This window comes from Leuresthes tenuis, unplaced genomic scaffold (genome assembly GCF_036924035.1).
Source record: "Leuresthes tenuis unplaced genomic scaffold, fLeuTen1.0.hap1 SCAF_16, whole genome shotgun sequence".
NCBI classification, from domain to species: Eukaryota; Metazoa; Chordata; class Actinopteri; order Atheriniformes; family Atherinopsidae; genus Leuresthes; species Leuresthes tenuis.
Window position 1 is genome coordinate 28,897,539 of NW_027325370.1, and position 18,458 is coordinate 28,915,996.

Below are 18,458 nucleotides of genomic sequence, written 5' to 3' on the forward strand. Positions count from 1 at the left end.
GATATAATACTCAAATTTATGCAGCTTTATGTGAAGAAACAATAGAAAATTCCTCTAATCTGTAGATGGAGTTTTTTGGAGATTGTTGAACCTTTGTCCATCTAAACTATTTTAAGCAATACGTTACTCTGGCACTATTTTTACGTACCAGCTACTTTTTCAGAATTTTGTTGCCGCATCCTAACTTTTTTTCCCCAACTATGTTTGAAGTTTCAAATCAAGATAAGCCAATATTTTTCATGATATTGTAAAACATCTCAATTGTACTAGTTCATATTTTCTATGTTCAATTGTGAATAAAAGATTAGATTTTGAAATTTGCCAATGAATATCTGTGGCTCAGGAGGAAGAGTAGTTGTCTCCTGATCTGAAGATTGGAAGTTCAATTACTGCCTTACTGGACCACATGACAAAGTGTCCTTGGGAAAGATACTGGACCTCACATTGACTGCGATGTGCTTATCAGTGTATGAATATATGCGTGGTAGAGAAAAAAAGCACTTTGTAGTCTATAACGTTGTACACACTAAGATGTGCTGTATGCGTGTATATATGTGAAGGGCTGAATAGAGCTTGTAGTGTAAAAGTGCTTTGAGGGGAAAGGTGCTGCAAAAGTACAGCCCTTTTAACATAACATTGTTTTTTAATTTGCATTTTACACCGCTACCCAACTTTTTGGGAATTGAAATTGTATTTTCATCAATTACTTGTGCGAAGCAAACAGATGTTTAGAAACATGCTATGTAAATAAGGATTATCATTAAAAATAAAATCACGACACTGGACACAACAGTTTTTCTTTTTTTACTAAAAGAATAAATTTTATTTCAGCACTGTAAGTAATTTCCCAACCAGTACAAATATGACCGCCATCTTTCTCTTTCTGAATCTTTCCTCCGCTCCCTCAGTGAGATCAGACCACCAACAGTCAGAAAAAAAAAACCCAAACAGAAAAAAACTAAATACAAACAAAAAAAAATATTTTCTCACTTTCAAACCATCCTTAATGCACAAATTATACCAACCATAGTTCTAACAGCAATGATGGTGACAATAATATTTCTACAACAATTACATAGTGAATACGTTTGACCCTCCCATTTTTTTTTCTGCGCTGCACAGGTGGTTTAGGTGGTTCTGTGCACTGATGCGTCAGGACAAATGTTACTTAAGACTAACCAAAGTGCAGAGAATTGGACTGCAAGGGTGAGGGGTGGGGGTGGGGGTGGTACACTGAAGCCTCTGGGACTGAAGAAGGTGGTAGTAACGGTGAAGAGGGATGGCAGTGTACAGACAGAAAGTATTGACTTTTACTAAAAACCAGACAAACTGCAGTGAGAATCAAGAGACCTAACAGATCATGACACATTATGTATAACAGAAAATAATACTGTTTCAATTCTATAACACTCACAATACGCTTTTATCCTGGGACTTGTTCATTTCACATAGTCAAGCTCTTCAGAGGTTCTCCCATTTCTGTAGGCAGAGGCAGGCTACTTTCAAATGTACTTTAATGATAACCTAATTACATCAGTTACAGAGAGGGTAAATTTTCCTCACAACACCTGATTATATGCGGTTGTACATTCTTCTTAGCATGATCATATACTAGAAATGTTATTATGCATGATGCAAGCAATTTGATGTGAGGTTTTACAAATTGGTTCAACTAACAATTACTCTCAGTGATGATTTAATTAAATACTCCATTATTTGAAAACTATCTAAAAGGCAAAGGAATGTCTTCAGATTCCTGGTTTATGAACTGACCTACAACCTCAAACCCAAAGAAATGCAGTTTACTGTTAAGAAAGGCTACGAAATCAGAGCTGGAGCTAACAATTAAAAGTCAAATCATCGTGTATTGCTGAAATTGTACAAAAAGACATGCAGTCCAAGTTGATGTATTCAAATTTCTTGTTTTATTTACAAACAGTCCATAACTCAACAATCTTCGATAAAGATTTCTACTGAAACCACCACAGTACTCAACCAATTACCATCAAATCTGTTTATGGAATTTGCTTCTGACCAACTCTGATTAACTTTTTGCTTGAATTTTTCTGCTTTATTGCAGTTTTCAATCTAAATGTCCAAGACTGCGGATCAATCTCAGATTTGTGTTTGGAGGAAAATTCAGCCCCTTTTAACAGCCTCTGTGTTCACTTACTGTTTGAAGAGACTCAACTTGGCTGAGTCCAGGGAGATAAAGGCAAGTTATAGAGAGAGTGCAACAATTACATGAAAAAAAGATATCTTATATATATATATATATATATATATATGATAAGAGAGAGAGAGATATCATACAAATATATTACATACATATATTATTATTATATATGCATGTATTCAATACTCGATGACACAAAATTATGGGGTGGGTAATGTGGGAGAGTTTACAGAGGCTTCATAGAGAATAAATGGATGTGTGAAAATATCTCTTCCTGCAGGGGTGCAGAGTTCAGCTATGATTAGATAAGATTCAGCGTTGTTGGGAATATCATGAGAATCAAACAGTGTAGACAACAAGTTTCAATTTGAAAAAGGGATAGATTTACTTAAACACACATCAAATGGTGAAGCGGGCTAAAGATGGCCTAAAATACATGTAAGGTGAATGGCAGTCATTACAGTTCAAATCTCTTGGTTGGCTAAGCGGATTTAAGTACTAATTTCAGCAATGGTAAAGGGTTAAAACTAGAAGATGTAGAAACAATAAAGCTAGTAAGAAAAAAACTGTCGCGCAGTTGAATAAAAGTGTTGGGATTTTTTTCACTTTTCCCTCCCAGTCTGGCTTGATACATACAAAACTGATTACCAGTGTTATCATAACCTTGACTGTTAGTCGGACCTTTTAGGAGTTGGGATAGCCCAAAGAGAAAAGCAAAGAAAAGTGGTCAATAGAAACTAAATAATTGAGAGGCAGAGAGGGAGGTGTGGGAGAACTAATATGTGTGTGTGTGTGTGTGTGTGTGGACAGGAGGGGTTAATTTACTGTCAAACTAAAACATACAAGGTCAAAGGAAGGACACTACTTTATATGTTTACTCTCCCCACCCCCCATATACTAACTACAAATGTAACTCAAAATTGAATATCTATGAATCTGTGTCAATGTGGTGTATGTATAGATGGCCGATTGTGTGCCTGTCTGATACCTCAACGTGCCACTTTGATCAGTTCATGCAAACTTGTGAGCGTGGGAATTCTTGGTTAGTAGAATGTGTTACCAAATGATCTCTGATGAACTGACGACCACTCCACTGAACTGAAACTGCACAAAATCACTTCAGCACAAAAGTAACACGAATGCTGCTGGTAACAAATGCAACTAATGCCTTTTTGTCTATGGCGTCTTTGTTTTATGTTTGTCTGCATGCTTTTGTATTTTAACTATCTGGTGAGGGAATTGAGAGGGCACAGCAGGTCGAAGGCTGGCTCGTTGCAGTAAAGTCATCTTCTAAGAATGTACTGCTGCTAAAAATGGATATGTTTTGTCAAAAAGTTGAAATCAGTAAAATATATGACTCCTAGTAATCCTAGACCTACTATCTTGGCCAGTGGCACTATATTCCCTAGTCTTGTCATGTTCTTTATGTTTTTCAGTCATGTGTTAAGTTTCAACACTGTTACCTACTCTTAACCTTATTAACACCTACAACAGCTGTATGCTTAAAACCTACTGAAAATGGCTAAAAAGTCGGAACCTCTAGTTTCAATTGGTGTTGGTGTACAAGACGACAAGGCGGCCCGGCCCTCCAAAGATGAGTGTAGGACTACACTCAGGGCTGGGTCAAATGTCAATGTGTCACTGTAATGGTTTATATATATATATATATATATATATATATATATAAAAATCAGGGTTGTTCTCTTTGAAACGGCATTTCATAAGAACTTTTCTCATGTCCATTTTGTGGCACACATAAGATAATAAGTCACTGACGTGAGGAAATAAGGTGCTTCCTGCTGACTTGCCTTTTTGCATGTAATCAGCTGGTTACAGTTTTTCTTAATAAATTTAGAGAGATTACAATGTTCATGGCTAGCATATCTCAGGCAGTATTTGTTGGACTACCTTTATTTTTGCAGCTGTGCTACCAGTTATTGGTAAGAAGTACATACTTCTATTTCTGTTGTCGGATGAGACTTGCTGCAGCGGGCATATTTTAATCCCGAAAAACAAAAGTGCTCTAATAAAAACATTTCAATAGAAGTCTTAGGTTATGAGGGGCACACTCAAGCCTGCTATGAGGCTTCCTTCTACCCTGTCATATGACGAGTAATGTAGACCATAGAGTCTCTATCCCGTCTGAGGGATGTTCTTCAGGTCAGGGGAAAGTTTCCTGCTGGTCGACAGTGACACATCAGAGCTCCGCAGGGTAACAGCTCTTTAAGATGAGCGATCATTAATAACAACAGTTTCTCAATCGTCACGAGAGGGAAGTGAGATGTATCAAGCTTTGCTTTCATACTCCTTCTCTACCTGCCGCCTCAGGTGGTAAGCCTTTTTAATGTGCACTTCAGAAACAACATTTCAGAAATCTGAAATGATTCATAAGTCTCTGACTTGAATCTTTAGTTTCATTGCAAAGTTCTTGACTGAATATGAAAAGCCAGTCTCAAGGTAACTGCCTCACAGCAGTTACCCAAACTAACTATCCAATTCCATCTTTAAGTGCGCAGTATTATTCTTCTCTTTTCTGGCCTCAACTCAAGAAGTTGCCAAAGAGTTTTTAATTTCTTTATCATTTGGTAGAGGACTGTCCAGTGTGGTTGAACATTTACTAAGTGCTTCTTTGTCTGAAACCACTCTGTTCACATTCTGACGTCTTTCTACCTTTAAATGTAATTCTACATGTCCTAAAGATGTACTAGGGAGCAAGAGACACCCTTGACAGACCGTTGTCAAGTGTATAGGGGCTTATTCAGATCCATTATATTAAAATACAACAGTAAGTGCTTATGCTGGGTTAGTACAATCAAAGCTTTGGGAGAAAAAAAAGGGAAAGGACAATCTTGCATACTTCAGGGCTTAAGGTGCGTAAATTCATGGGGTGTGTCAGCACAGTTAAGCACACAACTATGCTACATAGGTCAAGGTAAGACAGAACACTATCATCAAGACGGTGCAGAAGTCCATAAAATAATTCATAAAGGGGTTTGTTGCAAGCACACATGCAAACATTGAGTGTGCAGAGTATTGTTTCGGGGGGGGGGGGGGGCTGCACAGAAGAATGATACACCACTTTGTTCAAAACATTACTACATACCCAGAGTCAAACTCTGAACATCTCTCTTGACTCATGAAAGACAAACCTCTCACAAGACAGCTGTGGGAACAAATTACATCAACACACAACTACCAACAATGGCAACCAGGCCTAGCAGCTGTATCCATGAAGATTCCATATAATCAACAACCATAACCGCTAGTATAACATCACTGTGCAGAGACTCAAACAATGGGACCATAATAAATTATGCAAATTGTACAGATACCCCGAGTACATGGGAGAAGTGCGGCTTGTTTGAGTGTTAGGGTGTGATTGGGACAGGGCTTCTAGCTCATTTTGCTCTGAATGCAGGAGAGTGATAAATGGGATTTTTTTTTTAAGGATGGGGCAGTTACAGACTCATGAAAAAAATCTTTTTTTTATAAAACAATGTAAAACCACATTAGAAAAATAAAAGGGAGCAACAGCTAACCACTTTCGTCTATCAGATGGAGCAGCAGAGGAGACAAGGAGGAGCCTTGCTTCATTCCCTGCTCCATGTGATAATGTGTACAGCTAGCACACAAGGCTACAATAAAAGGGAAAGGCAGTCGAACACAGATATCTCTGAGTGCTTCCCGGCAAGGATGCTATTACTCTTCCTTCTGTAGCGCTCCATCTGATGGGCAGTCATCAAGGCAATGGGGGGTCTCCTCCTCAACCTCTGATTGGTTGTCTCTGCTGTCTAAGGCACACGGGATTGGCTGGGCCAAGGGGGGCAGCTCCAAGGGCTGGCCGATGGCGGAAGCTGCCGAGCTGCCGTTCAGCTGCTGAGTTGCAACCTCTGGCATGGAGCCCACCTCCTCTGAGGGCTTTGGGGGACTGCTGGATGGGGGGGATGACAAGCTCTGAGGGAGGACAGTAAGATGCAAGCAGAAGGCAAAGGGATTTAATGACGTTAGGTCTAGCCAATTTTCGCTTTTCATTGAACATTGACCTACAGCACTACAGAGGTTTGTGTTATGTTTTAGTGCACCGTTGGTGTCATACCTGCGTTCTGCTGGCAGCTGCCTTTTTCCCTCCCTTTGCCTTAGGTGGTATCTCCTTTCCTCTTCTGAGAAGAGGAAGGCATTTAACTGAGTTATCCATGGACTTCGCATTGCACTTCAATTAAAATATCAGACACATGAGTGACTTCAGGTGTTTTATGTTGCTAAAAGTAGCTAATCTGGAGCCCTGAGGATGAGGCAATGACACATCTTAAAACTTGCTTTCTTCAGAATAAACCAATGCTAACAGACCCCTCTGAAGCGAACTAAGCTTTATGAATTCATATATGCAGCAGTACTACCACCGTAGATAAACAGACATGCACAACTTCTATTACATTTTCTTTAAAAGGGGACCTTTGGTATTTTTAAACCTGGACCTTATTTCTGGCATGAAATATGTTTATCTACTCACCGAGAACAGTTTGGCGAAAGTCGGCGTCCTTCAGAAGCTATTTAGATAACTTGCGATCAATATAACGGAGGGAACAGGGAAAAAACGATGCAGCCTCTAAATAAGTCATTATCTGTCTTTATTTCACCAATACTTTAAGAAGAATGAATGAACGAACGTATACTATAGCTCTGTTAGCACATAGCTGCTGTTATGTGGCTACTTGCGGCTATAGGAGAGCTAACGGAGGGATTTCTACACACAGTAGAAAGCACAGTTTATTTACTCCTGTATCTGTGACAGTCGGCTAACTTCACACAGAGTTTGCTACTGCTAGTTTTGTGCAACATGGCAGGATTTTTATCCGATTTTGACAACGTGGACGACGACTTTGAGTAAGATGGACGTTCTTACCGGAGTGAATGAGCTGTGCTGCAGCCATGCGTGTGGATGAAGTCATCCCAGTAGAGGTGTCTGTAGAATTCCCTCCATTATCTCTCCTATAGCTGCAAGTAGCCACATAACAGCAGCTATGTGCTAACAGTGCAATAGTACGCATTCATTCACTCCGTTATATGGATCGCGAGTTATCTAAATAGCTTCCGAAGGACGCCGACTTTCACCAAACTGTTCTCGGTGAGCAGATAAACGTATTTCCATCCATCCATCCATCATCTGCCGCTTATCCGGGGGTCGGGTCGCGGGGGCAGCAGCTTGAGCAGAGAAACCCAGACGTCTCTGTCCCCGGCCACTTCCTCCAGCTCTTCCGGGGGGACCCCGAGGCGTTCCCAGGCCATGAAAACGTATTTCATGCCAGAAATAAATTCTAGGTTTAAAAATACCGGAGTTTCCCTTTAAATATAGGTTTAACTAGACTTCACCACAACTTCTGAACAACTACTCATCTAAAAGTATAGAGACAATGCTTGAGGATAAAAGACTGGAGGTGTGCGGTCAAACTTTGTATCTTCAATTTGCAGGAAAAATTCCAGTAATAAGCAAGTTGATCATGACTGTACTCACCCTTTTCCTGCTCCCACTGACACCACCTGCATGTTGAAGCCCCCTCTCCCACGGATTGGTTTGTTCCCAGCCCACTGACCAACTACCATCCCAGCTATCTCCAGTTTCCCTCCCTGAGGGGGAATGGACTGAATGCCTTGAGAGGAAATTATTGTAAAGTCAGTCTACAATAGCAAACTAAAGCTATACTCCAGCTCTATACAGCATATATTCATCTTCAAAGCACTCATTCTATATATTTCTTTTTTAGTCATTAAAGAAGAAACAAACTTATTTTTGATTATTCTATACCTACAACAGATTATACTGCAACAGGTTTAAGCACCACATCAGTCTGCTGTAACTCGTTTAAAATAAAAGCCTAAACCTTTTCTGCCTTTAATCAGATTATATTTGGGACATTGCTATGAAGGACTGTAATTTATTTGTTTAATCTGTTTAAATATATTTATTTTCTATTTCAGTTTTATCTAAATATCTATTAATCATACTGAAATATCTTTTTACATTTTTTTAAAATATGTGTTAGAAAAATCATGAAGTTATACGTTAGTTATACATTATAAGTTATGAGAAAAGCTGCAAGAATAAAGATTTATGTGAAGGGGGGAGGCTTCCTCCTACCTTTTGGTTCTCATAACACTGTGTAGCCAGACTTGTTTTCCCATAACATTGTGTGGCCAGTAAACATAAATAATATAAACAGCAATAGCACCATTTTGTGAGTCGCACAACTCTAAGCCAGCTTCCTGACAGGTTGTGCGGACTTATCTCTTTCTTGCAAGAAACAAAGGTTTTGTGTTCATCGTATCCAGCGACTCTGAGCCAAATTTTGAGAGAATTTGTCTCTTGTGTGTAATTGGCAGCACTTTAATATGCCTTGTTCCTCAAAGACTTTTAATGTAAAGGCAATCTCAAAGGTGACAGAATATGCCCTTTTATGCTTTTTTTCCCCCAATTACACATAATTTTCTGAGGTGTTATTGAGATGTATGGCACAAGGCTTTGGTCAAAATAGCTGTTTAAGAACAGTGGCTCTTGCTTTCCTGTTTTCACAGCCGTCTGTTAACAGTGTCGGGGGGTGGATACTTAGCAGATGCTCAAAAAAAATACTTGACGAGTAACCTTAACTCGTAATTTGGAAAATCAGAATGGCTCATTAAATAAAAAACTTTCGAACAAAGGGGCACTAAAAAAAAAAATTCTACGGTTGTGTTTTTGGGGAATTTTACACTTGCTAATGACTTCAGACACCCAAATATACCCCAAAAGAAAAAGGGATTTTTCCATTATACCTTTAAAGTCTACATTCAATTCAAAGAGTTTCATGTGATCCATCTCGCACTCTATGTCACCTGCATACCAGTAAAAGGCTGCACAATGGAAGAAAAAAACTGTTTTTGGAGGTATTCTTTATGGTAATTTTATAGTCAGCATTTAAGTGTTGACAAAATTGCACTTTCATCGCAATCTACAATCAGCTTTAGACACTTCAAAGTCAGTTAAGATGAAAACATGTCTGTACCTGGGAAAGCTCGTGGTCTATGTTGAGCAGGGTGATGTGGATGATGCGGGTGAGGATGAGGGGGCATGCCACCCATGGGGCGGGGTGGGTAGAGAGGAGGCATGGGGTAGAATGGTGGCATCATGGCAGGGGAGAGGAAGGTAGGAGGTGGAAGAGGAGGAGGAGGAGGAGGACGGGACAGGTTGATGCCCTCGAGGATTGCTTGACGCATTTTCTCAACCTTTGACACCAGCTCCTCCTGTAGAACAGAACAGTGAGAAAGCCTTTGTTTGTAAAGTAACGCATATGAATACAAAATACAAACAATGATTAGATGTCATTTATCCTCGACATTTCTCAGTGGTCACTGTCTGAGTGTCTGTAAAGTTAGGTTCCAGAGCTCCGTTTAGACTGCATGGTACGGTAAAATTTGACTTGACTCTACTTGTACTCTTGCACTCTTCCTGGATTTCAGTGGTAGATAGCAGCAGGTACTCATTTGGTTCATTCTCTGTTGATATTCCAAGTGAGCTGATCCAATATTAAAATGTGATGTGTAGACCACTGATTGGTCTGAGGGATTTGTCACTTTAATCACAGCTGTTTCATGCAGTGCTGCTATGACAATCAGTTAAAATTATGCTGAGGATCTGCACTATGGAACAGAGTTGAGGGAAGTGCCTCGTACCAAAAAAAAGTCAAGTTTAAGCATGCCACGCTGCAGAAAGCACGCAGTTTTTAAAAACTCGCACAACTTAACATGTTCAACTTTTAGCATTGCATAGGCCTACTTTGCCTCTTACCTGCCCTTCACACATGTCCAGCAAGGCTGCCCGGTCACGAGCGGCACGAGCTAACTTGCTTTGGAACAATTTGCCGTCAAAAAAGCCCCAGGGGCAGCAGTGTTCCCATGGCAACGGCTGGCCACAGACATCATTAATTAATAATGCAGTGTCAACGCCGGCCATAAAGAGAGCAGCCAGTTGGACACCGCGAGCCTCCACCTTCTCAACCTAATAGCCAAGACACAAATGATAAAGACAGCATTCAGAAGAGAAGATAAAATTATTTCTAGTTTGGCAGAACTACGATTACTAGTTTCTCAGCACATGGTGTATATATATTGACACATTTCATACCACGAAAAGCCTACCCAAAGGCTTTTGCAAGTAACACTTAAAAAGACATGCAGTAAGATGAGGATATCTAGCAACTACACTAAGCTTGAAATTAAGAATTCTTGAGCAGAAAAGCTGTTAATGACATTTTATGCCCTTTTTTTGACAATATGACACAATTTTTATGTCTTATTGAGATGTATGACAGAGACGTTGGTCAAAATAACTGTTGGTCAAGCACAGTGCCTCTTCTCTCAGCCCTGTTATTACAGTTGACTGTTAAGAGTCTTTTTGAAAGGGTGGAGACTTAGCAAGTGCTAAACTCTGACCACATTCCACCCTTCTGGTAAATAAATAAAATACGAGGAATTGAGAGTTGGAACTAATCCCTCTTTGTTGGCTCAGTTTCTTCAGTTCATCATTGAACTGGATGAAATATAATTTATCCATTGGGCTCTTATATCCTCTGAGGCTGATGGCTAGGAGGGCTGTGGTCTCTTCCTCCGAGGAGTCAAGTCTCTCTGGAGGCTTGGCGGCGGAGTTCTACCAGGGTTTTGCAGCTTCACTGACTGGGAGTCTTTACCTGCGGAGAACGCTGGCCTCTTCGGGGAAGACGGTGGTACTGTAGGTTTGCGAACACGCACAGGTTTGGATCATACATCGCGTCTGGGAATAACACTGCACAGCACTTCAGTCTGTTTCTTCCTCAGCTCAAATTTAACCTGTATGGCATCAAGTGATTGCCCCAACAGCCCATCTGGACACCGTCTCATGCAAATAAACAACCCTGTCTGGGACGTCAGAAAGAGTCAGCCACAGGTGCCTCTGCTCCACCACCGTGGATGAGGGACACACGAAGGACACGCGCCTGGACATTTACCGAAAGAGCGTCTCCAGACCCAGATGAAACCGGGTCCCTCGACTCGGAGAGTAGGGGGACAGCTGTCTTTCCCAGCACTTTTTCCAGAAACTTGACCTGTATTTCCACAGTTGAGTGCCGAATCTTGCGACAGAATGCACAAGACTCAGGCTATGCCAACACTCTTCGGGCGTGGACGATACCCAGACAGACAGGGCACGTTTCGAGCTGGTCGTACTCATAAAGAGAAAAGCCGCACCCCTGAGGACAGAAGACTTTTGCTTCGCTTGTTTTAGCTTCGTGCTCATGGGGAGAAACTAAGCTTGTCACCATAATGAAAATCCAAAATCAACGCTCCTTGGCCACGCAGGCTAACAGTGACTAACACCAACAAGAGCGGTTAAGCTAATTCCAAGTAGCCTGTAGCCTTCTAACAACAACAAGGCTAACTAGCAGTAGCTAGAGAGCCTGAAATAACAGAGGTGTTCTTAGCCAGGTGAAGAGCATAAGAACTGAGCAATGATGACTGTATACACAAGTGGGTGAGGCCACGCAAACGTCATCACACATCATTTGCCTGAACGTGTGATTAGAGGTGTCTCCAGTCAGAGCGTGTTGTACCGAGTGAATCGACTGAAATGGAATACAAAATCCTGAAAAAGCTCCATCAACAGTTTGTTCAGGCTTCAGCTGACAAAACTCCAGATGCTTTTGACTTGCTCAGGCAACAGAGATAAAAAAAAAAAGTGGCATCATTCTACTGAGAAGTGTTAATGAATGTGAAACATTCCAGAGACAAAGCAGGGCTTAGCTAAAGCCGCTTGTGTGGCTACGAGTGGTATTGCAATACAATACAACTGTGGCTGATCTGTGGCGTAATCAGTTACATCAGTTGTTCCATTTATTGCAAATTTATTGCAAATTACTTTTCCTTTCCCTTTAGCTGAAGTTTTAAAGCATGGCTCTCTGACAACTTCAAATAATTAATTTAGAATCACTGAATCAAATCAAATATTATTACAACTTGGCCCTGTTTTCTCCTATACCACAAATAAGCAGAATAATGAAAAATAAAAAAGCGAGTAAGGTAGTTAAAAACAGTCAATCCCCACAGGTTTCTTTTCAACCAAACAAAGCTGTCTCTGTAATGGACTTTTCATTTACCTTATTACTTATTTACTCGTAGAACAATTAAACCAGAAATAAAAGGACAAGTGAACTGACAAAAACTGTAGGCGCCCGGACAAACTGGTGAAAATGGCCAGTTCCATGATAGGCAGGAAGCTGGACCCTCTCAGAACTGTGGTGGAGCAGCAGATGAGGAGGAATTTATATTCCTTGATGGTGAACAATAAACACCCCCTCCACAGCATCCTGCTAGGACTGAGAGGTTCAGGGTGTCCTTTGTCCCCACAGCCATAAGGCTTTTTAACAGTGACTGCTGACATGTTCTTCTCACATTTATTTATTTATTTTATCATTATTATTTTCGTTCTAATATACAACCATTGTAAATATTCTAATTGAGCTACATGACAATTTGAATTCCCCCCATGGGGGATGAATAAAGTATTTTTTGTATTCTTGTATTCTGTATTTTTAGACATTCAATATTAAGATCAATCTCAAAATTACAGACAGTTGGATCTCACTTTGAGCTCCTGTAGCTGGTCAGGCTCGTAGAGTTGACTCGAAACAGCTTGCGCCAGGAAGGCGTCGAGCTCATGTCTTTGGAGGATCCGTCCACCAGGCCACTGCATCATATACCTAATAGGGAAGTAAAAAGCAAGGACTTTATGGCGCATGAGCACACAGGAACACATGGATGAAAACAAACTACAAACTGATTTAAAGATTTGAGGTAAAAAGAAAAAAAACTGTAGGAAATGTTCGTCGGTATTTTAAGGCAACTACTCAAGAGAATCAGTTAGAGCCCATACTGTCGGAGCCATCTGTTTTTTTTTTTCTTTGGTCTGCTTTCAAAAGTGTAGTGTCAAAGCGCCCTTATGAGAAGGGGTGTCTCAGGATGACTATTCAAAAAAAAGTCTGATATAGTATAACCACCTTTTTATTTTCATTATAAAATGGACAGGAGAAGGCACCAATCGTATCATCTTACCTTCTGCATGAAGCATTTTATTTTTATATCTTTTAATTGAACTTCTGATATAAACGAAGCCCTTTTCTGGCTCTGAGAAAAAAAGGAAAGTTACGTTTGGACGGAACCAAGAATGGACACATGATGATTTGTGTGCTGTTGCATTAAGCAGTGATCACAGCCTGACTTTCACATTCTCATAAAGTACAAAGGCCAACACACACAAACACACAGATCTCAGCAAGCCATTACTAAGAGCCACCCTGAGGCAGTTGAAGCTCCTAAGAAAGAGCAGTCGTCTACCTATCAGAAAGTTGGGTTGGATTCACCAGCTTCCCCCACATGTGGTCTGGAGAAAGTTATATGCACAATTTAATTGAGCTACAGTTACAGCTCGACTGGGCCATTTAACTGGACCACCGTTCTTGTAACCGTTTACATACATGATCAAGCACAATCAAGTTATTGACTTAAGAATGTCCGATGCTGTAAACTGTGTGAGAAAACATGACATCCTACCCCTACTTACCTTCTCAGTGCAAGAGCATTGTATACGCCGAATGTCTCACATATTTTCTCTCCAAGTTACTTTAATGGCGATTTTTGTCTAATGACCCTGCGGGTTATAAAATCAGGATTTTGATTTTGGTTTGAGTGAACACTGGCGTGAACTACTGCCGCTGCTCTCAGACTTTTTAAACTCATTTTAAAGGCGATCTATTAGGGGTGACACGATACACTCAGCTCACAAGACACTAGAATGAGACGAGATTTTAAGAAAACTACCATGACTGGACCAACAGACTTATATTTAACCGAGTTGCACATGCATTTTGAAATGTTTTCTAACTCTTTACATGCATGATGTAAGCATTATCCTTTGATAAACTTCTTCTTCCACAAATTGAAACTAAATTGCTACGGTGTACGGCATTATGTTCATACAATGCTTGCATATTGTCCGTGTCTTATCAGTCATTCTACTGCCATTTATCATTTCCCAAAATGCCGCCAAACAAATGATTTGAAAGTGGCGGGGGTATCTTCAATAGTAATACCGGTAATTTCCTGCGTCATTCTGGCTGCTTCCCCTCCTTCTCCTCCTCTTCTTCTTCTTTTCCTTCTCCTTCTTTAGGTTCTGGCAGGCTAGACGTAGCAAAGGCACATTACTGCCCTCACAGGTCACAAATAGAAGTTTGGATAGCTCACAAATCTTGCGAGACAGATTTTTAAGGCAACGACAAATATCGCAGAGTTTGATCTCGTCACACCCCTACAATCTATATTTCTGTGATGATCATACCTCTCCTTTCTACTGCTGCTCTGTGTATTTCCCATCCTGGCATCATATCAGATTATCTTACGTTTATGTGGCTTTATTAGCACACAACACCATGGCTCTCAATCCTCTATTGGCTACCCCTACTGTTGAACGTGGTTCAAAAGATGGTCTAGGTTTGGTCTAGATTCTTCTAGACTACGTTGCTCCACCAGATAAACTCATCCACAGTCCTGCTCCAATACTTGGCTGCTGAGCTTCTGAAACTTTGCCTCGACTCTGCTGTCCCACTCAATGAGGCTCTGTTCTGACATCGCTCATCTTCCTCGTGGGAGATACAGCCACTGTGGTCATCAACCGTTTAATTCCACTGGGAGAATGGACCACAGTAGGGATGGGCATGATTAATCCGCGAATTGATAATTGATCGTTAAGAATTTCGTCGATCACGTTATCTTCTTTTAATCGATAAAATGTTGGTTGTTATAGCGTCTCGAAGCAATGCAATAAAACATTGCGCAAACATTTTACCACCTGGGAGAAATATTTGACTTCGATTAGTTCAGTTCAAAAGTAATCATGAAGCGGTCACAGTGAAGTGTGGCGTAGGACCATTTTGTTTTAAAAAATGACTTAGTTCACTGCAAACACGACAAAGTCGTGTATAAGTACAACACGTCTACACTCAAATGATGTAGCACTTGAACAACGTGCATCCGACCCTGGTTAATGTCGGTGGCGCTGCATCGCAGTCTCAACCTCGCATCGACATGGCGTTAGGACGGACACGGACGAGCTGCGATGCACAACGAACAGAGAAAATTACCCAAGGGATCTGCAAGTTCATTGAAATGGATATGCTGAACTTAAGTATTGTTGAGGGCAAAGGATTTTGAGATCTGATGAATTTGTTGGAACCAGCATGTCGTATTCTGTTACGACGTACCATCACCAGACTGGTAGAAACTCACGGCGAAGAACGGAAGCATGCTAATCACAGACTGCTGAACCGTTTTAACGGCTGAGAGCTACAAAACCATCACCTCCCACTACATTAGTGATGACTGACAAATGAACTCAGTGGTCCTGCTCACAGACAGCCTGCCCCGCTGGCATACAGCTGACCAACTCGCTGATAAAATTAATGAAGCTGTAGAACAGTGGGGACTTGAAGACCAAGTTGTTGCATCCGTTCATGACAACGCAGCCAATATTGTTGCTGCCAACAGTCCCACGAGAGTGCTCTGGACTTCTGTTGGCCATAAATGATGAATTTACACTGTATCTACATCAGGTAATATCAGCAAATAGTAAACTCGTTAGCTGCTTTGATCACAGCACTGTAGCAACCAAAGCAACAAGGGGAGCGCAAACACTGGAGTTGCAGGCCTCAGTCCCAGGTCCCTGCTATGGCACAACTCCTTGGGGAGCACTATACCACTCAATGCGAAACTGGCATCGAAGCAGAACTTTCTGAGGGAGACTGCCCCACCCCTGGATTGCACCCTACAGACTGGTGGAATGTGACAGGCAAAAAATGTCAAAATGTCAAATGGCCAAGTTAGCGCGGAGGCATCTATGCATCCTGGCAACGTCAGTCCCCTCAGAGCGGGTGTTTTCGGCGGCTGGACTGATGGTCATTGCATCGGACCCCAGAGCATGTTAAGATGCTTATCTTTATCAACAAAAATTAGTAGACTGGTGCAGTATGGTGTTGTATGTGAGTGAGGCCTACTAGTTATTTTTATGAGGCTTTGTTAGGTAGCCTGATTAATTGTTAGGTAGGCTATCTCTCTCTCATCCTCTTTTTAGTCTCGGTGCCTTTTGGATAGTTTTTTAGTTACATTTTGACAAAACCTGTCAGACCTAAGTATTATGCTTTTGGTTAAGTAATTGTTTAACATGATTTTTTTATTATTATTATTTTGGAACAAACAAGGGTAAATTGTGTTTAAGAGCGCCGGCTCGCAGCTGCAGGCTCATCTGTTCTAGAGCACTGCAGTGCACATCTTCAAGTTTAACCATTGAACGTCAGTTTAACTGCCACAAAAGTTGTTCTTCTCGTAACAAAGATTTCATCAAGGAAAAACACGCTGTATTTTGTATTTTTGATACATTAAATAATGTATTAATCGAATGCCCATCCCTAGACCACGGTGTACCAGCCAGCCTAGGCAGGCCAGCTAACGCATCAATGACTGCATGACCTTTTGTATCTGACTGAAACATGACCACAACTAAATTACTTTTCCCAGCTGAATGAAGCAACTCCCTCTAGGTTTGTTTACATCTGTCAGCTCCAGGTTGGAAAGTCTTGACTGTTTCTATGTCAGTTTAACGGTCAATTGAGTCTCTAGCCATAAAACTGAATTGTCCATCTCTGACCTTAGTTGCCACTGTTTGAACTTGCAAGATCACATCGAAAATATACAACGAGATGCCCCTTGTCTGGTGGAGACAGGCGAGCCCTTTTTTCTGCGCTCTGCTGTGTCTCTCCTGCGGTGTAAGCTTCTCAGTCTCCAAGCAGGCTCTTTGTATCCAACGCAACCTAGATCATTTCTCGTATGCACCGCTTTATCCCCACATCCAAGTAATGATCTTTATAACGCAAATCAAGCGCAGTTGTGATGACGTGCAGGGGATTCAAGTAGATCTTAGTAAAACATGTTGACAGACTCTAAAGGCACACTTTTCACGGTTTTAATTCTGTGGCCCGTTTAAACCTTTTTACGCTTCAGTGCTGCAATGAAGGGAATAACGTCTGCCACAGATATAACAGATGAGCTGATCTCTTTAATTAGTCGCTCAAAGGGGGCCAGAAGAGAGAGAATGTTCTCCATTAAGACCCACTGGTGTTAAGTGAATGTCATGGGCAATTGTAAAGAGGCTTTCCAGCATGTAATAGTTGCTTTTCCACCGTGTACTCACATCTTGTTGGAACAGTCTTATTGGTATTCCAAATTGATCTTGGACAGACTATAAGCGGGAATAGGCCAGCTGAGAATGTTTAAAGTGGCCACCAATTCTTCTGCGCATGTCCAACATGTCAACAGTCTCTCGTTGACAGCCAAATGTAGTGTGTGGGCCATGCACTGTATTCCTTTCAGCTGGCTTTCTTCTCTTCACTTTTACCATTTTTCTTGCGTTGACTATAGTATACGCTTTAGATCAGTCAATATGCTAGTTGTCAAAAATGTTAGCAAATGCATCAGAAACGGCTGCTACAGTATGTGACCCCCTAAACTCTTGTGAACGGAGCAGAATCTTTTGCAGCTTGAAATCTTTGTCCATCCATTGTGTGGTTAGACTGAGCATACTGGTGAGGCGGTTGTCTGAGCTCCATATGTCAGTCATAAAGCTGATGGCTGAAATATCTGCACCTATAAGCTCATGGACATGAGTTGCAATGAGATTATACAGTTTAGGTAAAAACATGTCTGAGAAATGCCATATACCACGCATGGAATAACGAGGCTCTCCTCTTGAAATTTCATCATTACGTTCTTTACACTTTACAAACTGCTATCCATGGGTTTTATCTGAAATATGCCCACATCGCAGACATGTTGGCTCTAACCCAGGCAAGCATGTGCTGGTCAGTTTTTGGTTGCGTCATCACAACATCCTGTTTCAGTCGTGCTGTTTTGGTGTAAAAAGTATTTTGGCCAAAATACGAGAAATAATTTTTGGCCATTTTCAGTGGCAGAATTTTCAGTGCATCTTTAGTAACTTCATTTCTTAAGAAACCTGGTGCTGACCCCAATTATTTCAAGAACTGATGGAAAAATGCTGGTGTGAGGTAAAACTGTTGCTGAAAACATTCGGTCTGACCTTGTGGATTCATTTAAACAGAATAAGCTATGCTGGTCATTTAAAATGTATCTGATTACAACTGTGCTAGGGACAGAAGGC

At 41.0% G+C, this 18,458-nt stretch overlaps 1 protein-coding gene across 1 annotated transcript in view; it reads right to left on the reverse strand.

The window, feature by feature from the left end:
• Positions 1-1,902: 1,902 nt before the first annotated feature.
• fam120c (family with sequence similarity 120 member C) overlaps positions 1,903-18,458 on the reverse strand; it is a 50,019-nt gene continuing 33,463 nt past the window's right edge. The window contains exons 12-17 of the mRNA XM_072367366.1: positions 12,822-12,936; positions 9,996-10,205; positions 9,214-9,451; positions 7,689-7,824; positions 6,273-6,336; positions 1,903-6,130 (exon numbers count right to left, since the gene is read on the reverse strand). Coding sequence (XP_072223467.1) covers positions 5,876-6,130; positions 6,273-6,336; positions 7,689-7,824; positions 9,214-9,451; positions 9,996-10,205; positions 12,822-12,936 — 1,018 coding nt within the window. The 3' untranslated portion in view covers positions 1,903-5,875. The remainder of the gene's footprint in view (positions 6,131-6,272; positions 6,337-7,688; positions 7,825-9,213; positions 9,452-9,995; positions 10,206-12,821; positions 12,937-18,458) is intronic.